The sequence below is a fragment of the Peromyscus eremicus genome, chromosome 8b, assembly GCF_949786415.1.
Source record: "Peromyscus eremicus chromosome 8b, PerEre_H2_v1, whole genome shotgun sequence".
NCBI classification, from domain to species: Eukaryota; Metazoa; Chordata; class Mammalia; order Rodentia; family Cricetidae; genus Peromyscus; species Peromyscus eremicus.
Genome location: NC_081424.1, coordinates 19,745,214 through 19,772,139, shown reverse-complemented (window position 1 = coordinate 19,772,139; position 26,926 = coordinate 19,745,214). Strand labels below are relative to the sequence as shown.

The 26,926-nt window shown below is 41.6% G+C and overlaps 1 protein-coding gene across 1 annotated transcript in view; it reads left to right on the top strand.

The window, feature by feature from the left end:
• The window catches only part of Mcm9 (minichromosome maintenance 9 homologous recombination repair factor), a 71,878-nt gene extending 46,713 nt beyond the window's left edge, over nt 1-25,165 (top strand). Inside the window, exons 9-13 of the mRNA XM_059272580.1 lie at nt 12,207-12,409; nt 13,201-13,404; nt 18,862-18,944; nt 19,411-19,556; nt 22,728-25,165. Of these exons, the coding sequence (XP_059128563.1) occupies nt 12,207-12,409; nt 13,201-13,404; nt 18,862-18,944; nt 19,411-19,556; nt 22,728-24,168 (2,077 nt within the window). The 3' untranslated portion in view covers nt 24,169-25,165. The remainder of the gene's footprint in view (nt 1-12,206; nt 12,410-13,200; nt 13,405-18,861; nt 18,945-19,410; nt 19,557-22,727) is intronic.
• The last annotated feature ends 1,761 nt before the right edge of the window (nt 25,166-26,926 follow it).

Sequence of the window (26,926 nt, the reverse complement as noted above, 5' to 3'; positions counted from 1 at the left end):
TAGAAGTTTCTTTTTATAAATTGATAAGCTGATTTTAATTTTTACAAAGAAAGACATAGAAACTATACATCAAAACAATTTGGAAAGGATAAATATGGAAAAGCATATGATCCAGCTCTCCCTTTCTTGGGTATATACTTAGAAGAGTCATATACAGTGAAGATACTTACACACCCATATTTATTGCTACACTACTCACAGTCTTTGGAAATGGAAGTCCATCAACAGATGAATGAATGAAGAAAATGTGCTACCATATACACAATGGAATTTTATCTAGCCATAATGAAAAAATGAATTATGACATTTACAGGAAAATGAATAGAACTGTAAATTGTTGGGTTAAGCAAAATAAGCCACACTCAAAGTCCAGTACCACATGCTTTCACTTATGTGGGAAGGGAGGAAGAAATCTTACCAGAGTAGGAAGGGAAAAGATGGGAAATGGAAACCATGGGCCATGACAGCAGAGAGGACTATTTGAAAGAAGGAAGTAGACAGCAGGAGGGACGTGGCAGGGCGATGAGGGAAGGAGACATTTAGATCAAAGTGTAACTGATAGATATGGTGGAAAATAGAGAACCCCATGACTTTGTATGTCAACGTAGAACTAATTTTAAACGAAATTTATGTAAATGAAATAAATATGCTAAAACAATTTGATATCCACATGCAAAAAAGGACTTGTACAAACATGGTTTATAGCAGCTTATATAGACATGATTCCATCCATATATGAAATTCTAGAAAAGGCAAAGCTGAGGAGAGATCAGGTCACTGTTTGCTGGGAGTTAGGGAAGAGAAATGACCACAGAAAGACATCTTAAAGGGGTGACATTTTCATATTGTGTAAATTATACCACAGTGATCCTTATTTCTAAAAGCATGGAAACTCAAGAACGTGCCCCCAAACCACTCTGTCAGGTTGCTGCTGAGGTTTCTGAACACTTCCTCTTCCTGATTGGTGTCCGTGTGTGAACAGAGTTCACAGCTTCTCTAGTAAACCTACCTAGAAAAGTACCACAAAAGAAGAGATTGAAGGAGGTGGACGGAATTAACGTGATCTGAGACACTGGGAGGCTTACCCCTAGTTGCCCTGTTGTAACTGAAATAACGTCTCCCAAAGGAAATACTTCGAAATACTTCGAAGGCTAATTTTCAGATTGGATTTCCTTGTCTGAGGAGAAGAAGAGGACTCCCCTTAGAGTATTAGAAACGTTTTGTTGCTACTTCTGGGCAGTTTTTCATTGTTTCTTCTGTAAACCTAACATGTATTATGCAGTTTTCCTAAGCAGCAGCTTGAACATTCTGTTTTAATGAATTGTTCACTGGGGCTTCCTGCATAGATCACCACACCCTGGGCACAGTGAAGATGGTCATTACAAAAACATTTGTATTATGGTTTAAAGTAAAATCCCCCATGTGTTTCTGACCTGTCTTGACTTCTATCCAGTGTTAATACTTCCTTGAATGGAGGCACTCACCACAATTAGTATTTTAGCCTTCTGGTCTTTTTACATTTTCTAAAGAATTTTTACTTTTACAAAGCAAGTTAGCATATGTATTTTGTTTAAAGAGTATTGTAGGGATTGGAGCGATGGCTCAGTGGTTAAGAACATCCGCTGCTCTTCCAGAGGACCCAGATTTGATTCCCAGCACCCATGTGGTGGCTCACAACTGTTTGTAACTCCAGTCCCAGGGGATCCAAAGCCCTTTTCTGGCCTTCAAGGCATCAGGCACGCAGGTGGTGCAAGGATGAACACGCAGGCAAAACACCTATATACATAAAGTAATAATGTAAACATTCACAGATCGATGCAGTTTACTATAGTCAAGGAGTAATAGTTCAAGGATCACTGTTCTCTAGTTATTACAGCTAAATTGGGTCTTATTCACTCTTCTTGTGTTGATATTGTTGACGCTCTTCCCCCCCCCATAACTATTCTTGGATTCATAAATGTGGGGGGCCTACCCATTTCTCTGTGGGAGGCCCAATCCCACTTTTTCCCCAGGGTACTCTTGAGGAGGGAGAAATATATAGATAGAAGGATAGAGGGGAGAGAGACAGATAGAAACACAGGATAGCCTCGGGAGGGCCTGGATCATTATCTACCAGTCCCTTCTGTTTATTCTAAAGGGCTTTTTCTAAGAATGCCAAGGAGTGGAGCAAAAGACTTCCCCCTAGCACAGCCAAGTGCAAACCCTTCCAATCACCTGGTAACCACACACGTGGTCAAGCAATCCCCTAATGCAGCTCTGCTGGGTAAAGCAAGCTCCAATTTCACTAGGAAACCTTTGTGGGCCCCCACACATAAAGACATTTATACTATTTTACTGTTAGCATGTATTATAAAAGACTCAATTCCTAACATTGCCTAGTATACAATTATGTGTTTTATATATTTGATTTCTCTATATTGAAAAGGATTCTTTTTCTTTATTGATTTAGTGAAGATAATTGTAATCAAATTTTGATAGCAAAGCTGGAATTACTGTGTTCTCTGAACTTTTCCAGTCTATATTCTGGGATGGAAGGACCCACATGTTAACATGCATCCAAGAGGTAACTGATTTTGATTCTGAGCATTGTGTTTATAGTGCATGCTGACCTGGAATTCTCAGCTGGGCTTAGCGTTTCTCACACCTTAAATTTCCAATTTCATTGAAAAACAGAACAGTCATTACAGAGAGGGTTTAATGGCTTCACATTGTCCTTACAAAGGAATGGCTTGACATTAAAACTCCCAAGCAGAACAGATGCTTCCAAGAGGCCAAACACCTTTCCTCCCACATGATTTTTTTCTTTAGTTTTCTACAAAATCACTTCCTCTCTCATCACTCAGAAGCAACCAGTATTCAACATGGACAACAGCAGTGGGTAACCCTTATTTAAAATAAAGCAAACCTGAATTGTGGATATACTATAGAAAGTCACAATGACTATTGTAGAGAGTACAAGTTCCTACCTCAAAGACAGCTGGCATCAATGGTAACCTAATGGGTTTTTGACCTTGTGGGACGGGCCTGTCTGTCTTTATTCTCTGTAAATAAATGCCATGGCCCTTCCTTCCATGATCTTCTTTTGTTGTTGTTTTTTCATTCTTTTTTTTTTTTTTTTTTCAAGATAGGGTTTTCTGTGTAGCCATGGCTGTCATGGCACTTGCTCCATAGACCAGGCTAGCCTCGAGAACTCAGATATCCACCTGCCTCTGCCTCCCGAGTGCTGAGGTTAAAGGTGTGCACCACTACTGTTGGCTGTTGTTATTTTTTTTTAACATTTTGTGAATAATAGAATTATGCCATTTCCCTCTCCCCTTTCTTTCCTGCAAACCCACTCATGTACGCCCACACTCCTGTTCTCTTCCAAATGCATGTCCTCGTTTTTTCATTATTTGTTGTTTTATACACACACACACACACACACACGCACACACACCCACCACCACCACTGCCGCTGCCGCCACACATACACACCCACCTAAATACCTACATACAGTCTGCTTAATCTGTATGTTATTTCTGTGTATGTGTTTTCAGGGCTGACTATTTGATATTAGATAACTAATCGTGTGCTGTTCCCTGGAGAAAAACGTACCTCCTGCTCTCAGCACTCCCTAATCGCCGACAGTTCTTTGTTGAGGGTTGAGGCCTCCTGAGCTTTTCCCCATCCACATTAGCAAGTCTGTTGATGTCATCCTTGTTCTTGTCATGCTTAGGCAGCCATGATGGTGTAGCTGCTTCTGACACTAAGTTCTTCTGAACTTGAAGTATGTATATGTCTATTTCCTGGCTCAGTGCCTGCCATACAGTCAATGGACAGAAGCCACAGCTACTGGGGTATGCTGTTTTATTCCTAAATACGACTACATACACACGACATAAAACTTACCATCTCAGCCATCTTTAAGTGTGTAGCTTATTCATGCTAAGTGCCCTCCCATACTTAGGCACTGCTTTGACATCTAACCAATATGCTCTTGTTCTAGAAGGGAGGATACTTAAGGACTCTTCAAAATTATTTTAAGTGTATATGTGAAGGTGTTTACAGTATTCTCCATATTTCTGCACTCAGTTGAGTCTCCAAAATAGCTTCATAGTAATTGCATCAACACCATTATATTAATAAATGAAGAAAAATTATATTCAGGCTTTCTTTGAAGTACTTTTGTACTTCAGATCGATTCTGCTAAGGGTATATATTGGTAGAGTTTGTATAGGCAGTGTGTCAATTGCTGAGAAAATCCATTTAAGGACTCACTTTGTCTAGAGGCTTCAGTTTCTGTTTCCGGCCGGGTCAGCTGGCTCCACTGTTTCTGTGCCTGTGGTGGGACAGAACAGCCAGGCAAAAGGCGGGGTAGAGCAGAGCTGGTGACCTCCTGGCACTCCAGAGGCTCTTAGTCACGCCTGAGGTTTCTACTCCAGTGTGGGCTGTGGAGTTGGGTTAGCTGGTTTCCATTGTCTTTTGTTGTTGTTTGGGGGTTTTTGGTTTTTCGAGACAGGGTTTGTCTTTGTAGCCCTGGCTGTCTTGGAACTCACTCTGTAGACCAGGCTGGCCTCAAACTCAGAGATCCGCCTGCCTCTCCCTCCTGAATGCTAGGATTAACGGTGTGTTTGCATGTGCATTGAAGTTCATAATATTTTATCTTTCTTAGTTTTAGTTTTAATTTTAGGGGTTTTGTTTCATAGATTTATTTTCCTTGATTATCTGTAATGTGTTTGGAGAATAACGTTGAAGCTTTGATACAAAAAGTTTTTATTATTCCATGGGAACATAGAAATCCAATGCTTTATTTTTTTTGTAATTATTGTTTTTGTTGTTTGTCTTATATTATCAACTTTTGTTAAATATTTTAACATATCATCCATGCTTTTTCTGAACTATAGTTATAAAATAATTAGAAATAATTGAATAATTACTTTGAAGAGCTCAAATATAGAAACACCATTAGACTTGTTCTAGCCTCATACCCGTGCATGCAACTTTAATTAAACCTGGTGACTCATAAAAAATAAAAATAAATTTTAAAAGATGTGAAAGTAGAACACCTTGTTGGAAACGAGTTTAGAGGGAGTGCGAGGGGTAAGAAGCAGTAATGAGTGAAGTTGATCAAAATACATTATGTACATGTATGAAATTATTAAAGAATTAAGATTTTTTTTAAAATCTGAAAGTTTCAGGTTATAAAAGACTGTGTATCCTTTAGTATCAAAGGCTAGGAAATCTAGAAGATATTTACAAACAGTACAGAAAAGATTTTCCAGTGGCTGCAGCTGCCTGAATGTTGGGTAGGTTGACTATAGGATTATGAAAGTCTTCAAGTTTAGAGAAGAAAAATGTATGTAAGAAATTCAAGTATTGCCGGGCGGTGGTGGTGTACGCCTTTAATCCCAGCACTCGGGAGGCAGAGCCAGGCAGATCTCTGTGAGTTTGAGGCCAGCCTGGGCTACAGAGTGAGTTCCAGGAAAGATGCAAAGCTACACAGAGAAACCCTGTCTTGAAAAACAAACAAACAAACAAAAAAAGAAATTCAAGTATCTAATGAGGTCACTTAGAACATAACCTTTAATGTTCTGCCTATGAGGCATAATAAATTATGAACTAACCTACAGATTGAACCAGCTATTGGCTGGTTATCTGTAGAATATAGACATAAAATGTGGTTTGACATATATGTAGAACATGATGTATTATAGACAGAGCAAGTTCAGAAGCCAACATCAAATGCTCCCACTTTTAGTGATCACAAGAATGCAGTGGACATATTCAGAATTACTGTAACAATGGAGTAGAGAGTCCAGAGCTAGCCTGGCTGTATAAGGTTCCAGCTCCATGGTTTGCTATTTGGACATGTATCTTATTGGGCTTCTGTTGTGGTGATAAAACACTATGAACAAAAGCAAGTTGTGGAGAAAGGGGTTATGTCAGCTTATAGTTGTAATCCAGTTAGCATAGAGGAGAGTCAGGGCAGGGATTCGAAGCAGGAACTGAAGCAGGGGCCATGGAGGAGTGCTGCTTACTGCCTTGTTCTGCATGGCTTGCTCAGGCTGCTTTTTTATACACCCCAGGACCACCTGCCCAGGAGTGTTACCACCCACACTGGGCTGGGCCCTCCCACATCAATCATTAAATCAAGAAAATCCCCCACAGACATCCCAGTAGGCTAGTCTACCTAATTGAGGGGAATTGAGGTTCCTTCTCAAAAATGACTCTAGCTTGTGTCAAGTTGAGAGAAAACCTAACTGTGAGCACATACTACTGGACTTTTCTAATAGTGAACTGCCATTCTGTACCATGATTTGGGGTGGGATTTTGTTAAAGTAGATGTGACATAGCAGCTGTATACCTCATTGTCACTATAGTCCCCAAAGTTTATTCTTCCCCAGTTGACTCTCTCATTATCCTTAGTAGTGGAGCTTTCCTTTCTGGAACCACTGGATACCTTCAAGAGAGGTCCAGTTAGGTACTATCATTCTTAGTAAAAGGTGTATGTCAGAACAGCCCCAGGGCCCCTAAGCCGCTTGTGAGTTGGCATATCTTGGTCTGGTGGCAGTCTCTGATCAGTCGGCTCTTCCTCCAAAGCAGTCAACACAGAAGAGACGGGTGGTATGTGCTTGGTGAGTGGTCTAGCCTGGGGCCTGTCCAGAAGGGTATGAGGACAAAAGATCACCTAAGGGATATACCAAGAATGGGTCATGGCAAGTTCTAGAAAATAGTAGCTGAGGTATGCAGACAAAATGGCCTGATGAGTTCTTCTCCACAGGACTTCAAAGGCTCTAAGGACATAGCTATGTGTGGCTAGTGCTTGCTATCTGGACTCTGTTCAGGCTGCAGTAGGTTCTACAACTTCTCCAAAGACTCTGAGTACTTCCCAATCGTGATCATACTATTCATGTCTTGATTCTTTGTAGTTTGTGCTTTCGTTGCGACAGTAGCACAGCGAGGGGCTTTTGAGTTGGCAGCTATGTGTGGCCCTGTCACTAGTGTTTTTCTGTCATCGATGTCGTGGTGAGAGCCAGTGGAGGCACTCCTCAAATGCCACTGTAACTCACTTGTTCATTCTTATACTACTCATTCTGCATCACTGGATTATTTAAGGAAGTTGGATTTGCTCCAACAGTAGCTCATCTAGTATTTTTGGTTAACAGCTTTTAGAGTCTTAAATTCATTACCTCTAACTAGAACCCTGCTAACCTTCCTAATGCAAAATGTCAAGTAAATGCCAAATGCAAAACTCTTTAGAAAAAAATTCTAGAGATCTATGGCATGACACAATATTAATTAGCAGCAGATAAGGTTAAGTGTGAAAAGGAGTAATCACAAATTCTACTAAAAATTAAAGGTACAACTACTTTGAATTTCATTCTTAGGAAAACACTTACCTTGTCTTTATTCCTTGGTTCTAGTACTTTCAAATGTGATCCCATAGGGTATGAGTCTTTCAGCTACAACCATCATTTATATATTCTGGCCCTGTCTCTGGAACCATCGCAGATTTTGCCTTAAGATGGTCAATACCTTTCTTACAGCATCATTTTCTAGAACTCGTGAAGAATCTGTGTTTGCTTTCTTTCTCCCTTTCTCATCTCTCACGTCACTTTAAGTTGTTGATTTGGAAAGGACTTTGATTTGGATCATGATCTCCCTTAATGATGTTAGTGTAGACCTCTCAGAATCTGTCCTGCCTACAAGACTACAGGGAATTTCTCTGAGATTTTTTTTTAACATATCGCTTTGTACATACTAAAGAGTAATAATTCTTTTCAAAAATAAGAACTATAGACTTAATTGTTCCATATTTCTATGCTTATTACCCAAGTTACCTTTTGCATTCAGGTTAAACATTATACACTCTTTTCACATGATGGGCACATAAGACATAGCAAAGCTCATACATTTCCCATTATAGTTGGGAATTGTTACAAAAGTGGGAAGGAACCAGGTGATTTCTGTAATGTAAAGGCTTATTAAAATGAGAATATAAACAGATAAAAATACTCAGGAAGTCTAGAGTTCACAAAAATGTAAATCATGTTGGTAACCAAAGAGAACCTTCTCAGTAGATGTTGAGGAAGACCAACAATTCATTCCTTGCTCATGTTGCTTAAACCTGCAACCTTTGGGTAAGGCAGTGCCATCTGGCCACATTACCCATACTGACCTCAAGCTCTTGAAAGTAGGGCTCCTCCTGCTTCAGATTCTCAAGTAGCTGGGACAAGCACAGCACTGTTTGTAATACTGGAACACTTTGCATGTGTGTGCATATGGTGTTGCACACACCATATGTGTGTGTCTTAATACCATCAATGTGTTTTTATTTTGTGTAGTTTGATGGGATTTTTGGGGAATCCTGCTTTGTGCTTTGCAGCTGTGTTTTTTTCACTGGGGTTCTCTTAATATAGGAATGTGAGACAGTCTAGAAACCTTTATGTGAAGGTTGCATCTCAAACTGGTTTTTTGAACTGACGCTTTTGCTGTTGTGGTTGCCATGCTGAAAGGGTCTGGACATACTAGAAAGGATTTTACTCTCTTTTAGTCAAAGTGAACTGACTTCTCCAGGAAACAGTAGTTAGCACACTAGAGAGTTGTTTGTTGCTTACGTCAAACACTAATCCCTCATAACCTCTTCTTAACCTGAAACCTCCCAAGGGTCCCATCCCCCGTTGACATCATGCCCGATATTAGGAAATGAATATGTGACTCCATTCTCCCCAGTCCTGTGTTGGGAGGGTGTAAATGCAGAACAAAGGCTACTGACCTGTCTTACGGCTATGATTCATTGTTAAATGCAATCGTGGTGTTATGCAGTCATCTCTTAACTCTTTGTCTTACAGACTGAAACCAGAACTCATTGACTTCATTTGCTTCCTGCTAAGTTCTACATTTGGTGTCTGTGAGCTTGTCTACTCTCGATACTTCCTGTACATGGTCCTATCATTTTACTTCCCATGATGCCCTCCAGTCCGTCTGTACTGTAGCTTGTGTCGGAGCTCCTTAAGGTTGAGTGTCTGTTCTCTCTTCTGGGTATACTTGGGTTGTTTCTGTCTCTCAGCAGGTGTGTCCTGGCTGCCAGAGAAGTGGGGTGGCATCAGCTGCTTGACTGTGGCTGTCTTCACGTCATTTAAGGAGAAGATTTCACAGTCTAAATCACTTTATACCGTTCAGGCAGTTGGCTGGATCTCTGTGCTTCAAAAGCTTCTCAGTCTTGCCTTCTGTCTGGGCTTTGGCATAAGTCTTCTGAACCTCAGTTTCTAAGCTGCCTTTATTGTCATTCATTTCTCCTGGAATTCTGCTCGGTTCTTTCTTATGGTCATCTCTTTCCTGTGAAAGAAAGTTTATCTTGTTTGTGTCACTGTCTAATGCAGGGTGAAGGAGATGGCCCTGTTTGTCCCAGCCCCTCAGCACAGTCTCCTTCCCAGTGTGACTCTGACTCGGGGCTTTGTCCTTCCTAGTTAACAAAGAAAATCTAGGGAGGATTGTGCAGGAAGGCTGTTAGAGGCTAGAGCATACACCTGCAAGTATTACATGCTTTGTGTTTGTTTTATTGGTATTCTAGCAGACTTGGTATTATATATAGCCCTTCTCAACTGTGAAAGGAGATGGAAAATACAGTCTTACTTCATTGCCAAGGGAAAGAAAACAAGATGTGGTGAGGATACAGGAATCACTCCATGGGCTGGAGCTAATCTGGAAGAAGCAACATACGATAGTTATGAAGGCCATGAATAAACGTGGGGATTAATCTAGAAAGAGGCGTAGGGAAAGTGGTGGGAGGCCATCACACACACACATTTCTTGAAGACCTGAGAAAATAACATGTACTTATGATTTGTAGAATATGTATTACTTTGTACGTAGGAAAATTAAACATATGGATGAAATAAGTGGAAAAGTAGCTTTCTCAGAATCTGCAATGTTTAAAGCTATTGCATCCTTAAAGCTATTGCAGAAAAATGTGTATATCAGTGTCATGTTTCAAGACTGTGCAAGCTATGCATATAAAATAAATTGAGTTTTATAAATACTAAGCCAAGTGAAGCTTAATTGTTACTTTTTAAATAATGTCCATTATTGAGCAGTGCCAGAGAATGTAAGGACGATAGTACTAAATCAGCCCCTTGAGGGACATCCAATGTAGTACAGAAAACAGGACAAGTAAGTAGATGCCTAAACGTGTCAGGCAGATCAGGATCACAGCAGTGGCATGTCTAAAGTGAGTTGGCTCACAAGGACACCGTCCAGAAACAAAGGAGCCCTGATCTTTGGCACTCAGCAGATGTTGGTTTGAGTCTTAGAGCAGCTGCTCTCGGGAAACTTCCAGAAGTTTGTGTCTCTGGACTCGGCTCTCTTTATTTCCAGGCTAATAATAATAGCTAACATCCTGGGCTTGTGATGATTAGAGATAGTGCATAAAGTCTTTAATATTATAAATAATGATATTTTTATTACTATCCCCGAAGAAGGTAGAGTTCTTCTAGGATGGCAGTGAACAAATGTAGCTCATGTTTGCTGTCACAGGGCTGTGACTTCTGAGAGGCAGGTATCCCACTCTAAAAATGGTCACAAGTGCAGAACACACACATACAGATAAAAATGTTATGCTTTTGCTATTAGTAAATATGGCACATTTTCGAGGATTAATTAGCTTCACAGTGATACATAAATTAAGCTTCATCCATTCCTGTCACTCCACTGCTTTCCTTAGGACTGTGTGCCTTTTACTAGACCATGCATTATGCTGGCACCCCACCCATCTCTGTGCGCCCCTTTCCTGTCTAATCTACCCTCCGAGTCCTTTCGTAATTGCTCCTCAAAACTCCGTGTCAGACTGCTTTTAGACCTCTTCCTGAGTTCTTTTTCCTCCTGCCCTCTTCTTTCTTATCTAGAATAATAAGGAAAAGCCAAGCAAGGTGGTTTGTGTCTGTGGTCCCAGCACTACAGAAGCTGAGTCTGATCCTGAGCTTGAGTCTGGAGCTGGCGTGGGTTGCACAGTAACTTCAAGATGGTGGGAGGTGGGTAACTCCTGGTGTCAACTTCACCACATCTGGAGTTAATTAAAACCCAAGTAGCTAGGCACACCTGTGAGGGATTTTTCTTCATTAAATCATTTAAAGTGGGAAGACCAACTTTTAATCTGCATCTTTTGAGGTGGACGGTCCACCTTTATTCTGGGCCACACCTTCTGGTGGCAGCCTATAGAAAGGACGTGGGAGAAGGGAGCTCTTTGCTCTTTGCCTGCTGGCCCTCACTCTCAGTTCACTGGCATTAGAACTGACTTCTTTGCGATTCTGGTATCTACTGAAGAGCAGCTGAGACATCCAGCCTTGTGCACTGGACCACTACTGAATTCTTGGACTTTCCAGTGGTAGATAGCCATTGTTGAACTAGCAGGACCACAGCCTATAAGTCACTCTAATAAATCATATATATATATATATATATATATATATATATATATATATATATGTGTGTGTGTGTGTGTGTGTGTGTGTGTGTGTGTGTATAATGTATATATATTCATTCTATCAGTTCATTCCTCTAGAGAACCCTAATACAGATTTATTGATAGATGAATGATTGATTGATGGATGATAGATAGATAGATAGATAGATAGATAGATAGATAGATAAAAAGTCAAAACAAAATAAGCAAATACATAGGAAGTTTGTGCTTCAACCATTTCCCAGTATCATCCTCTCCTCCTACCCTCCAAAGCACATAGAGCCTTCCAATTAATAATGTCCAGATGACTTGAAGGGTCTGTTCAAAAGCTGCTTCATCTCATTTCTCTGATCATCTTTTCCGTCTAGATAGGGCATACATGCTGCCTTATTTTCCCTGTAACTTTAACCATAGAGAACTTCCTGTATGCTGCCTTGAGTTAGATAATAGCCAGGAGACTGTGGTGTCCTTGAGCATCGTGGCCGTGCTTGGTTTAATTTCGCACACCTCTTAGTACTTAACGTAGAGGGTTCTGCTCATCATAGGAGCACAGGACGTGTTTATGGAACAATTCTCTTCAAGGTACTCATTCCAGTTTATTTTGTTTGAACTTGGTGTTTGAGATGTCGTCTTCTGTCTCTCCATTTTCTTTCACAGAAGTTTCTCTAGCTTTTCAGCATACAAGCACGGCCCAATTTTATAACAAGTGTTATCCTGCCTCTTGTTTGACTCTCAGTTAATGAACTGTTCCCTTTATCTTGGTAGGCTCGTTTGTAAGCTGAACACAAGGACCACCATCCTGGCAGCAACTAACCCCAAAGGCCAGTACGACCCCCAGGAGTCCGTGTCTGTGAACATTGCCCTCGGGAGCCCACTCTTAAGTCGATTTGACCTCATCCTGGTTTTGCTTGACACTAGGAACGAAGACTGGGATCGTATAATTTCTTCCTTCATCTTAGAAAATAAAGGTAGGGGAAGAGAAATGAAAGATGAGACCTAACCAAAGGACATTCCCTTAAATTAAATACTCAAGATGTCTGTGTTGACAGTAGTTAGTGCGCTTTAGAATAATGAACAGATGGGAAAGTGGCTTTCTCCACCTCTATCATGAGAGTAGAGCTGTACTATATATGTGTGTAGGTAGTTAGGTAGATAGATAGGTGATGGATGGAGAGAGAGAGGGAGAGAGAGTGGGAGACCCTTTATCGTAAGAGCCATCCTTGTGGTAAAAAACTAATTCTCTTGCACACAAAGAAAACTGGAGAGAATTATGAAATGGAAATCAATAAATGTTAGTTTTCCTTAAATTAGACCTACTCAAGTTCTTATTACTGTAAGTGAGACCAGAATTATCCTAAACAATGTTCACTCTGGGGTAAGTTTCTTTTTAATTAATCTTACATCATAAGACAGTTTATTCTGGAACTGCATGCTACAAGAATAGGTCTGGATTTCAGTGGACATGACACCTGAAGCTTGCCTTTTTTAAATGTGTATAGGAACCGGGTGCGGTAGTGTGCACCCTTAATCCCAACACTTGAGAGGCAGGCAGATCTCTGTGAGTTCTAGGTCATCCTGGTCTACATAGTGAGTTTCAGGACAACCAGGGATATCTATACAGAGAGATTCTGTCTCAAAAAAGACAAAAATAAATGAATAAATATTAAAATGTATATAGGAACTTTCTCAAATTCCTCAAAATACGATGTTTTCCAGATGTTTTTAGTTTACTGATCCAATGTCTGGTGTACATACACAGGTTGTCCAAGCAAATCAAAGAATCTGTGGAGCATGGAGAAGATGAAAACCTACTTCTGCCTCATTAGGAATCTCCAGCCCACACTGTCTGATGTGAGCAATCAAGTACTCCTCCGGTACTATCAAATGCAAAGACAGAGTGATTCCCGGAATGCAGCCCGGACCACCATCCGCCTGTTGGAAAGCTTGATCCGATTAGCAGAAGGTTCATTTCATTTTACAGATATTTTTATTGAGTGCCTAGTTTGTACAAGGCATGCACCATGCATTCAAAGATGATAAGAATAATCCCTGCTCAAAGGTACTCATATGTCACTTAAAAAGTAAAGGCTGAGAGAGTGTCAGGAGATGGGATAACTTAGCTGATGAAGATTCTTGCCCCAAGCCTGATGACTCATGTTCAGTCCCTTGATGGCACATGGTGGAAAAAAAGAATTGACTCCCACGAGTTGTCCTCTGCCCTCCATACACACACATGCAAACATACAAGTTAATTATAAAAATTAAAAATAAGAGCTATAGCGATGGCTCAGCATTTAAGAGGACTTTCTCCTCCACCAGAGTTTCCAAGCTAGGTTCTCAGCACCCATGATAGAGTAACTCCAGCTCCTGGGGATCCAATGCTTTCTACTGGCTTCTGTGGTCACCAGCATACCTGTAGTGGGCACATGTACATGAGTGTACATACACAGACACCCACATACACACACACACTTTTAAAATAACAAAAATTTAAAAAAAATTATACATTAAAGTGAAAGCTTTGAGCCCCAGACCACCATGCTTCTGAGAATAGATTGTGATTATGGAGCGAGTCTTTGTGCTATTTCTGGACCTTCCACAACTTAAGCTATTATTCGTTTAGAAAGCCTGACTTGGGATACTGTTTCTCAGGGGCAGACTCCCAGCATTTTAAATAGTATAGTTTCTTGTTCATTTGGAATTGTTTCCTGTATAGTGTTTCTCATTCTTATCCAGTAATTTCCACTTGTGACTCATGCCTATTCTTTTTTTTAAACAGAAAATAATTTTTATACACTATATTCTGATCACAGTTTCTTCTCCCTCCTCTCCTCCCAGATCCTTCCCAGCTCTGCACCTGTCCAACTCCATGACTTCTCTCTCTCTCTCTCTCTCTTTCTCTCTCTCTCTCTCTCTCTCTCTCTCTCTCTCTCTCTCTCTCTCTCTCAAACAAAAATGCAATCAAACAAGAATAAAGCAACAAAAAAGAAAAGGCATAAGAAACACATACACATAGAGAAACATACACAGATACATAAAACCCATAAAAACACAAAAGCAGAAATATATAAACAAAAGGTCAGTAAGATGAAAAATGCCCAAACAAAGCATATAAGACAAATCATATCTATTCACACCACTGAGTTTCTTTTGTGTTAGCTATTATTCACTGCTAGACATGGAGTCTGCCCTTAATCTTGTTTATCCATTAAGACTCCATTGGAGAAAATGGATTTTTCCTTGCTAGTGGTTATCAGTTGGAGATAGCATCTGTGTTAGGGATGGGAGCTTGTGTCTACTTCCTCTCTCAGAGGAACTCCTGAGTTGTTTGGGGGTTTCCATAGGGTATCTTTGGCCAACAACTCAATTAGATGTAACCCATTCATGGCACTTAAGGTTTCACTTGATGGTGAGAGAAACCTAGTTGGGACCTGTCTCCACCATTATTTGATGACTCCACATAGATTTCTTTCATATAGGTATATATTTTAAGAAGCTTCTATTGTAATAACTCTCCATATGACCCCTCAAATGGCCCTTAGTTTTAGCTGTCCCTTTCTGTATCTGGTATTCCCTTTCTTACCCCTCTTCCTTCCCTTTATCCATTTAATCCTCCCATTTCAGTCCCTGTCCATCCATTACTGTATATTCTGTTTCTTATTCCTTGGGCGATCCTTCCCTTCCTCCTAGTCCCTTACTCTATACCTAACCTCTATGGTTATACCAATTATAGCATGCCTACTGGATGCTTAAAAGCTAACGTCTACATATAAGAAAGTACATACCATATTTGTCTTTTGGGTCTAGGTTAACTTAGGATGATTTTTTTTCTAGCTCCATATTTTTACCTGTGAATTTCATTATTTTTTTAAACAGATGGTTAATAATACATTGTGTAAATGTACCACGTTTTCATTATCCATTCATCTGTTGATGGGCATCTAGGCTATTTACAATTTCTAGCTATTATGAATAGAGCAATAATGAACAGAGATGAGCAAGTATCCAAGTGTTTCCCAGCCATTTGTGTTTCATCTTTTGTCTACTTTGTTTAATTCTGTGCCCCATTTTTAATTGGGTTATTTTCTTCATGTCTAGGGTTGTTTTTTTGTTTTTTTGGTTATTTTTATAGTTAGATAGTATCCCTCTATTGGATGTGTAATTGGTAAAGATCTTTTCCCATTGTGTGACCTGCCACTTTGTCCAAATGCTGGTGTCCTTTACCATGCAGAAGCTTTTCAGTTTCATGATGTCCCATTTATTAATTGTTGGTCTTAGTGCCTGTGCTATTGAAGTCACCCACTATAACTGTATAAGTATCAATATGTGATTTTAGCTGTAGTAGTATTCTTTTATGAACTTGGGTGCCCTTATCTTTGGTGCATAAATATCTAGAATTCGAATATTCTCTTGGTGAATTTTTCCTTTGAGAGTTTTTTGCTATCTATTCTTATTACTTTGGGTTTGAATTCTGTTTTGTAGGATAATAAAATGACCACATCAACTTGCTTCTTGGGTCCATTTGCTCGGGATATCTTTTACATCCCTTTACCCTGAAGTGATATCTATCTTTGATGATAAGGTGTATTTCTTCTATTTCTTTCTGGCAGAAAGGTGGATCCTGTTTTCTGTCTAATCTGTTAGTCTATGTCCTTTTGTTGGGGAATTGAGACCATTAATGTTGAGAGATATCAATGAGCAGCAGTTATTGTTTCTTGTCTTTTTGTGATGGTGTGAGTTTTTTTCATCCTCTTTTGATTTGCTGGACTGCAGTTATTTATTCCTTGTGTTTTCTTGGGTGTGATTCACTTCTTCAGATTGAAGTTTTCCTTCTAATGCTTTCTGGATTTGTAGATAGATGTTGCTTCGATTTGACTTGATCATGGAATGTTTTCCTTTCTCCATCGATTGTGACTGAAAAGTTTGCAGGGTACAGTTGTGTGGTGGCATCTGAGGGCTCTTAGAGTTTGTAACTATCCATCCAGGCCCTTCTGGCTTCTCGGGCCTCCTTTGAGAATGTAGATGTTATTCTAATGAGTCTGCTGTATATTTTATTTGGCCCTTGCAGCTTTTACTATCCTTTCTTGGTTTAAAACATTTAGTGTTTTGATTATTATGTGCTATGGGGAATTTCTGGTCCTGTCTGTTTTGTATTCTGTATGCTTCTTGACCTCCTTCTTGGTCAAGATTTTCTTCTATGATTTCATTGAAAATATTTTCTGTGCCTTTGACCTGGGTTTTGTCTCCACCTATCTACAAACAATAGAAATTGTCTGTAGATTTGGTCTTTTCAGTGTCCCAGATTTCCTGGGAGTTTTGTACCTGGATTGTTTTAATTTAATTTAATTTAATTTTTTTTTTTTTAGATTTAACACTTTCTTTGAATGAGGTATCCATTACTTCCACCTTGTCTTCAACACCTGAGATTCTGTCTTCCATGTCTTATATTCTTCTGTTGCGGCTTACCTCCGAGACCTTTGTTTGACTTCCTAAATTTATCATTCCCAGTTTTATCTCAGTTTGGGGTTTTGTTTTTAGTGATTCTACTTCTTGTTTAAATTCTACTTTCATGTCATGAATTGTTTTCATTATATCATTCCATTGTTTGTGTTTTCACAGACTTCATTAAGGGATTTGTTCATATCCTCTTTAAGGTCCTTGAACACACTATAGCTATTTTGAAGTCCTTGTCTTGCGCTTCAACTATATTACATTTCTCAGGACCTACTGTAGTAAGATTACTAGGTCCTGGTGGAGGCCTATTGTCTTGGTGGTTATTGATTGTATTGTTGTGCTGGTGTCTAGGCATCCGTAGATGGTTCGGATGATTGTAATACAAGCTGTTGCTATCCACTCTTGTCTTGGATGGGTAGCTATTCCTTTCCTTGTTTTCTGTTGGCCTCTCTGCATCTTAGGAAAGTGTGGTGCTGTAGGTTTGGGTGGGAGGGAGTGCATCTGCAGGTCAGTGGGTGGCACAGAGGAATGAGGGGGGCTAGGAGAAAAGCTTGAGAGTAAGTTCAGGAAAGATCTAAGGGGATCCTGTTTACACCTAGAGTTGGGGTCCACAGGTAATTGGAGATGTTATGGAAAGAGGGGATCCTGCAAGTGTGTTGCAATAAAGTAAAGACTTTTCTGGAGAGACAGGGATGCAAAGGCTATGGAGACCCAGGGTCTGAACCTAGAATTGGAGTCTCTAGTAAATGAGGGTGAGGGGAAGCCAGTAGAGTTGGAGCCTCCAGTGAAGGGAGTTGAGAAGAAAGGAGCGTCTGTAAGCAGGTTGTTACGTGCTGATGGTGAGAATGGAGAGATTGTAATGGATGACAGGAAGAATACTGTGATTTACCCACCTGAGTCCCTGCCAGATGTGGCCACTGGGGGCCTAGGGTAGAAAGTTGTTTCTAGGTATTGTGGGCTAACAGGAAGGGATGGGTATGTACTAGAAAGGTGGGGTCTCAGAGGGTCTACAGGAAGGAGGAAGGCTGGGTCCACTCCCAAGTTTGGCAGAGTTCCATGCAGGTCGGGTGGGAAGACAGGTCCCTGCACACAGTCTGCTCCAGGGCTGGAGAGATTGTAGTGGAAGAAGGGAAAGAGGGTGAAAATCACCTACCTGACTCCCAGCCCGGTGTGGCCACTGGGTTCCCAGGTAGAGAGTATTGCCAGCTATAATACGTAGCTGATGCCAGGGGATGGGGTGAGGGGGGAAGCTGAGTCCACAGCAAGGTTCGGTGGAGTGGGAACACAGGCTTTTGTACCCATCTGTTACATGGCCGGGGCTGAGACTAGAAAATGGAGGTCAGGAAGGAGAGTGAAAGTCACCTGCCCAATACCCAGCCCAGCGTCTCCTGCCTGTTCTTACAACCACATCAGCAAAGTTGTACCCTACCCTATCTCAAAGGCTCAGGGTACACATACACAAGCAGCTAATGTCCATCTCAGATAGCGTTTACACTTTACCTGTGTTCAAATTAATAACGTTCACATGAATTGAATGTATCCTCGTGAAATCATGTAAACTTAATAAAAATGCCATAAAACAAATGAACCTCATTTTATTCAAGGATTTATAGGTAATATTCTGGCAAGAAAAATCTAAAAATTCTTGCTTGCTAGTTTGGTGCTTTAGAAGGCTTGTAAATCATAGATAAAAGAGGTGCCAGAGATGAGAAATGAGTTTTAATTTTGTGTATTTAAATGAGAGTAAAAAAAAATGAATAAAAATTGCTGAATATTAAATGGATGTTTTCACAGTGGTCTCATACAAATACACGGAAATGTTTGAAGATAGTTGCCTGTTGTAGTAAAATTAACTGATGATTAATTTAGCTCATCCATAAAATGCAAGTTCCGAGGGTAGAGAAGTCAAGTAAAGGATTATATTTATCACCTCAGATATTCCTAAAAGTGTCCTGCTGTCTTACAGCTCATGCTCGCCTGATGTTCCGAAATACTGTGACGTTGGAAGATGCTATTACCGTGGTGTCCGTGATGGAGTCCTCCATGCAGGTGAGGACAGTTTGTGCCTAATGTTCATCTTAATTACGAGCTCTTTTTTAGATGACACGTTAATAACATACGAAGAGTTGTAAAGTGTAAAGTGATCAACTTCTATGTGTTGTACTTGCTGGAAAAATCCAAAAGCAGTCATTTAAAAGAAGGGGAGCTGTTGCGGGTGGAGACCTTCACTCTGCCTTTGCCTATAAATGGGAAGTAGCAGGTCTCTATTTTTCTTCCTCAGCAAACCTCGGACAGTTCATGCTCTCACTAGTGACCCGTGGCTTCCTGGCAGAGTGATCACCCACTGCCCTGCAGGAGAAGGGATGTAGAAATCTGAAAGGGTTCCATGATTGTGGTCCCCAAGAAGAGGATGTAGGGAGCCAGTCTTTCCCACCTGAGATCAGTGGTCCCTGGTGTGTCCTTATTCTTGTGCAGGTTGATCTGTGACTGTCCCTGGTGTTTTCTCGCCCCTCAGGGAGGTGCGCTGCTAGGAGGCGTGAATGCTCTTCACACTTCCTTCCCTGAAAACGCACAGGCACAATACCGGAGGCAGTGTGAGCTGATTCTGGAAAAGCTGGAACTTCAGAGTCTCTTGAGCGAAGAGCTTAGAAGACTTGAAAGGTAAGGGAGGGAAACAAAGGCAGGCATGTAGAGAAAGGTGCTCCTGTGGCCTTTAGTGAAAATGTAGGCATTGCAGCTCGGATGGAAAGGCATCCTGGCGGCTGAAAGCCAAGGAATACCATAAATTCACACCGCACAACAAACCTCACACAAGAGATTTACTGGGAGGAAAAACCAGGAAGTTGGCTGCCTCTGCTCAAGCCAGAAACAGCAGCAAACTGAACAGGATTGAGGGCTTATAGAGAGCTTCTTGGGAAGGGGTGGAACTTTTTAGGGTGGAGCTTTCCAGGGTGGAGATTGGTGGGATTTCATGTCCAGAGATTGGGCTTTTTGATTTGCAGGGTGGGGCAGGGTCCAGCAGTTAGGGCAGTTAGAGTATTCTGTGGGTGGAACCTGGCAGTTAGAGGTCCTCAGGGGAGGGGCCTGGCCACTCATGGCTCACGGGGCTTACAGAAACGGGAAATATAAAGTTAACAGAAAACTGCTGTATCCGTTGCTGTATAATCAACCACTGCAAAACTCAGTGCCTTAAAAACAAAACCAAAAAACAACAAAAAAAACAACCCCACTATTTTAGTGCTTAATTTTTGGGGAGTCAGAAGTTCAGACTGATTCAGGGGAGATGGCTGTCTCTCTGCTCCATATCGTGTTGGCTGGGTCAACCACTGAGGAATGGCAGAGCAGTGTTTCAAAACTCCTATAATAGGCATGGAAGGAACATGGGAGTAATGTGTTCAGTGAATTAAAACATGTAATTTTACCTAAAGACATTTGGCCTGAACTTCAGTGTTCCCTAAATGCATGGGTTTCTGTAAGGCTAGATGGAAGCTTCACCTCAGAAACAAGTAAGAAATGGCAAGACTGTCTGTCTGTTCCAGAGTGGCTTCATAACTCACCTCCACTGGTAATCGGTGTTATCTCCAAGTCAGACAATGAATGGAGTGCATGTTGAAGCTGAGTGGCTGTCCACAGTGGGATTGTTGACTGCATTAAGTCAGACCTTGAAAACGTTTTTCCTGGCATTTCTCTACTCTGGACTCTGGCTTCTCCTAGAAGCATTTTCTTCTAATGTGTCAAACCTGGGGAATGGAGCGGAGTTGGCTTTACTCACTAGTAACAGGCATCAGGGTGCGGTAAACTGGCACTGTGTGAAATAATTATCCAGCCTCTCCTTTGGCCCTAGCCACTTTTATGACCCAGAACCATGTATGGATAGGTGCAGCTGATCCTGTCAAGTTTCAGCGGGGCTCAGCTCAGCTTTGCCTGGGAGGGTCTGCTCATTTGGACCAGTTCAAGGTACCAAAAGTGATAAATGCTGGGTTCAAGAAAAGAAGACCGCAAGGCTCAGCCTTAGTCATCTTATATTCAGAAGTGACTCTCCTAGACTGGAGTGGGGAGAGTGTATATGGCTATCCAGAACAAAAAACAAAAACAAAAACCCTGAACTCTGCCTCAGTAGTCTTTCCTGCTGTTATTTCTTTATCATGCAGAAATATGTTATGGTGTTGATCCCCAAAACAACAGAACCAGGTGCCTCACACTAGGGGTAAATTATCTTCGAGATTCAATTGGAAGCTAGCCTCATCAAGTCACAAGAACCCAACTAGCCTACGTGTTTTTGCCTTTTAGGAAAGTCTCCCCTAATAGAGCTCCTGGTAAAACCACTTGTACTTTTCCCATACTTTCTTCCAGAAAGTACCTGGCTAGTAACCACCTCAAATGGGACCGTTCTGTCCACTCCAGTCAAACGGCACAGAAACCACTTAGTTTAAGGATGCTGCAGCACAACTGCAGACATTTTATGTAGAAATTTAATTGCTAAGCAAAAATTAAACTAAAATAACATGATCAAACCATTCCGCTCCTGAAATCTCTCCACTTTGAAGCCGTTCTTACAGCTTTAACAAGTGTGAGAATCCTGACATTTATCTGATGCTGAAATGTCTGCCTCATGGTAGTGGTTCTCAAAGCTGCTTGCTTCTCTGGTTGCAACCCAAATTAGAAACAAGGAACATGACCTTATTACCCTGTTGGTATTTCTAAACCTGTGAGTGATAAGTTAATAATCTTTTTACAATTTGTAATTACTTTTATAAAAGTAATATACATTCTTTGTACATTTTGAAATACAAATTAGTACATTTAGAAATAATGAATTAGTAAAAATAAAAAAGCCAAATATAATCTCATTTCCCGGAGCTATATATTAACTTCTTAATATATTTAAATTTACATTTTTTAATTATTTTTTTCTGTTACTATACATGAATTTTAGAATAATTTCCTCGTCTGCTTTTAAGTGTAATTTCCTTTCAGATTTAGCACATGGGAGCAGAGTCGTATATTTCACTCCAGTGAACCAACATTTCTAAGTTAAGAAGGACCTTCTAAAGGACCCACTCTGGGGAACTGTAATTTCTGAGAGAAAGTGGTTCTTCCGGCATGTGCTAGGCTTTAATATGCCCAGTATTGAGAGCAGGTTTCCTGAGTAGATCCTTCACTCAGAGCTGATAAGCAGGTGCTAATTCTGGGTCAGACTTCTGGAGAGCCACTCAGAGTCTCAGGAAACATGATGGGTCTTTGCAGGAAAGGGTGGACAGTGCCCAGAAGGTCTCTGTGCTTGGGAAGATGGACAGTCACTGGCAACAACAGCAGGCAGTTGCCCCAGACTCTGCAGCCTAAGGAAGGCAATTCTCATGCACGTTAAAATTCAGTACCTCCTTTTGGTAAAGCTGTGAAATCCGCGTCTCCAGGCTTTCACTTTTATTCTGATCCACAAACTGCCTAGGGAAACCACCAGAGCCATCACCTAGCAACATAAACTTTCGTGCAAGGAGACAAGTATTTCTTGTATTTGAACTTCACAGGTGAAGGGCTCTGAGTTAGCATTTTACACTGATCTTCAAAAGGTCTCAAATGAAGTCAGTGGCTTCCAGAGAAATCTGAAAATGTAGACCAGCCTCTGGTTTCATTTTCTTTGTTTTACTGCAGTTTTAGGTTGAAAGAAAACGCTTGTCAGAGTACTAAATTCAAAGTGAGACTGTACTTGTTATTGACTTGAAATTGTGTTGCACTTAAAGCTTCCAGGTGGCATCTTAGAGACGAAAGAAACAGAAGGCTGGCATAGAATTTCTTCCTTTCAGTATGTTTGCTTTGTCTGTCTCTGCCCAGGTTACAGAATGAGAGTGAGCAGCAGCCCCAACCACAGTCAGCCACAGAGGTAGAGGCAGATCCGGGTTCCTCAAGAAATGACCCAACCGACAAGCCGAGGCTCGGGACTTCATCACAGCAGGAACAGAGCTGTAGCTGGGACAACTCCTCCCCTGCTGGGGGTCCCACGGGATGTGCTAATGTAGACTCCCCACCTGGTCTGGAGCTTGATGAACCAAGAAGCAGTAACCGCTCAACTGAGCACAATGGTGGCGGAGAAGACAGGGGAGACTGGTTTGACCTCGTGGCGACTCCTGAGATTGAACCAGAAAGCGGTGCTGTGTCTCCTGAATTGAAAATCCCCAACAGTAAATCTCAGGTCAAGGGGAAACATGGGCCCGGGCTCAGGAGCAAATTATTAAAAACTGGACATCATCCATCATCAGGAGCCATGGACGTGCCCCTAAGGTCGCACAGTGTCTCGAGTACAAAGGCTAAAAAGGCAGCAGTCGTATCTGAAGGAGCAGGACAGGGTGATGAACCAGACTCTGGACTGCCTCAGGTTCCCCATAGACTCCCCAAGCTGCAGAAAGAGGGGTCCCAGAGCTTGCGCAGAAATACAACCCGGGTGCGACCACTGTCGCCCACAGTCCCTTTTCCCCCGTCCATCCCTTTGCCTGAACCAGAAAAAACAATGGGAACACCCAAAAGAAAGAGAGAGAAGTCTCCTGCTCAGGTGGGAGACCCTGAACTCGAAAGTGTTGAGACTCCACGTACTCCACTGGTGAAACTGGCCAAATTCACTTTCAAACGGAAGACCAAACTGAGTCACTCCTCTGAAGGCCACAGCCCTGTGCCTCCCAGCTCTACTAAAATAGCAATCAACAGTTCTAAAATTCCCCAACAAAGAACAAGAAGAGAAGCAGCTGTGCCTGTGGAGGGCCCAGGAAAGTTGACATCCACCTCAGGAGACAGATGCTCTGACCAGCTGCAGGGAAAGACAAAGGCGCTCTCAAGGCAGCTACCAGAGAGAAATCCACCCAGAGAGGAGAGGGAACAGGGGCCTGAAAGAAGGGTTGTTCAGCCCGAACTGGAGCTTGGGAACCAGGCTGGGCATTCTCATCTAGCCTGTGAGAAAGACAGAAAGGAAGGGGTTTCCTGCAGTAATAAAAGCAGCAAGGTTCATGCTGGCACATTAGCCAGACTGGCAAACTTCTCCTTCACTTCCACACCAGAATCCAAATCAGAGCCCCTCCCTCCTGAAAGGAAGGACTGTAGGGAGAGAAGCCAGGGCCCTCCTGCAGCCACAGCTCCAGGGCTGGGCCAGCAAAGGCGCTCTTTCCAGCTGCAGCCATCCACCCAGAGAGCGAATGTTTCCACACACTCCCTCTTCACTCTGTCAGAACTAGATGACGAAGCGTTAGAGTTTGACTGGGATGAAGAGATGAGAAAAAAGCCGTGATTATGAAAAGCTGGCCAGAATTGTCTTCCCCAACTCAACCGAGTGCCTTCAAAGGATAGTGCAATGTTTATAGGTGTACCTACAGTGTGTACTGAGTGCCATGAAGAAGTCCAGCCCCCTTGGGCTTATAATTTCAGGTTTATCTTCATGATGTAAAATGCTAAATAATTAATTTCAGTCAGTGTGATACCAGCACTTGGGATGAATGAATGAATGAATTAATGCTTCATTTCACAGAAAGATGACTTGCTATCCCAGGGCATTTCTAGTTTTTCACCTTTTTGTTGTTGTCGTTTGTTTGATTGGTTCGTTTTTGTTGTGTTGTTTTGGTCTGGGGGTATTGTTTTTTATTTTAATTCAGAAGTTCTTTTCTAAGTTGCCTCTTTCATTCATCCAGACCAGAGGCATGAAGGGAACACTCATAACTCTAACAGGGCAGATGAGTGGTTTCTGTTTTCTGTGTCTGTTTTCCTGTATATTTTCTACCCAGTATGTACTGAATATGGTGAATATTTATTAACATTTGGAATGCCTTGCCAAAATCATGTGGTTTTCTTATACTTCTGTGTTTATTCCCGTGCATCAGATTGAATGTGGCTGGTGCTTGTCTGTCTTTGAGAAGCATGTTTTCACTCCATGGCGTCCTTGAGGCAGGTCACACAGTAGCTTTCTGAGCACTGACCTGTTGGACTTCCCCTTTTCCCTGGAGCCAACACTCCCTGGTTCGATTCTCCTTTGCTCTCAGGAGCCTACCTTCACTACATCTTCAATCATGTGGTTATAAAAGAGTGAGAAGCAGAAGTCCAGCTGGAATGGGTCACATCCGCACCACTGTTAATATGTGATCCTGCTAGGCTGTCGTTCATGTCTCTTTAAAACCAAGCAAATTTGACTTAGGATATGGCTCAGAAGTAGAATGCTTATCTGGTATGTGTGAAGCCCCATATTAAATCCCTTGCACTACAAAAACTAAATGCATAAGCAAAAATAAAATAAAATGAAACCATAGAAGTTTCTGTTTCTGGTGGGAATAGATGGCTCACACTGTTCTTCTGTGTGCTTCTAAAACCCTTTCTTTGGATTCCAGCAGGGGTTCTGGAGCCTCTGTCCTTACAGACTGCTTCAAAGGATGCATTTATAGCAATGATTGATTCTTTGACTGACTGGAGGACTTCGGGACATGAAGAGCACTCCAAACTCTATGCGCTTCCCTGATGTTTACTCTGTGAAATGCACACAGGAAAAAAAAAAAAAACACAAAAGTTTATGAAACCCAATTTTCTTGAGCATTTAAAAAATTAACGTCCAAATTGACTATCTTTCTGAAACATTTTAAATTGTTGCAACATGTTTATTACTTAGGAGTCTTCAGGCACCTTAAACAGCTCATAAAATATACAAGCAATAATTTTAAAATGTATTGCATATTCACTTAAACTTACTCAAAAACATTAAGATGATGGTTTAAGTAATATATTTCTGTGATTGTTTAATAACTTTCAAGCATAATATGATCCTGAATATATTCCTAATCCATCATTTTTTTCTTTCCTGAGTTTTAGTAGACTTCCAGAAGTCAAGAGGAAAAAAGGATTTGGGACTTTTTTTCCTGTGGAGGAGGGAGTGTATACCTGAGTGTATACATGAGTACACTCACCCATTCTTGTGCATGTGGAGGCAGAGGTTGATGTGGGTGTCTATCTCATATTTTTCTACCTCATTTTTTTCAGACAAGGTCTCTCACTGAACCTCAAGACTGTCATTTTAGCTAGACTGACTGGTCAGAGAGCTTCCTGGATCGACCTGTTTATACCCCTAAGGCTGGGGTTACAGACAATCCACCTCGCTCAGCTTTTACATGGGGGCTGGGGATCCAAACTCATGCTTGCACAGTGAGCACTTAGCCCTTGAACCGTCTCCCCAGCACCATAGATAGGTATGCAACCCCATGCTCTGCTCTTTTGGAGGGGTGTGGGGCCTGAGACAGGATCTCTCACTCCATAGTCCTGGCTGACCTGGAACTCACTGTTAACGACCATCTTGCTGTGTGTCCTAGTTGAGTTACTACTGCTGTGATGAAGCACCATGACCAAAAGCAAGCTGGGGAGGAAACGGTTTATTTGGCTTACACTTCCACATCATAGTCCAACATGGAAGGAACTCAGGACAGTAAGTCAAACTGGAAAGGAACCTGGAGGCAGGAGCTGACGCAGAAGCCATGAAGGGGTACTGCTTACTGGCTTGCTCCCCATGGCTTCTTGCTCAGCCTGCTTTCTGATAGAACCCAGAACCACCAGCCCAGGGATGGCACCATGCACAATGTGCTGGGTCCTTTCTACCAATCACTAATTGAGAACGCCCTACAGGCTTGCCTACAGCCAGATCTTATGGAGGCATTTTCTCAATTGAGGTTCTCTCCTTTGGATGACTCCAGCCTGTGTCAAGTTGAGTTAAAACTGGCCCGTATACTCTGCTTGTACTTTATGCTCAGAGTCTTCCCACGTTGGCCAGTAGGAAAGCCCCTTACTCCAGTATCCTGTTAGTACCTGAAATTTTTGAAATGTTATTTGACAACAGTGGGCCTTCCAACCTATCTGTCTGTCTGTCTGTGTTTGTTTGTTTATGTTACATTCCCTGGGTCGTAGAAGTAGCCATCCCAAGGTAACTCCGTTTGCTTAGAGGTGAGAATTAGTAGAGAACAAATTCCAGCTCTTGAGATGCCCAGGACAATGACCGTGAACGCGGTTCCACTGCTGCT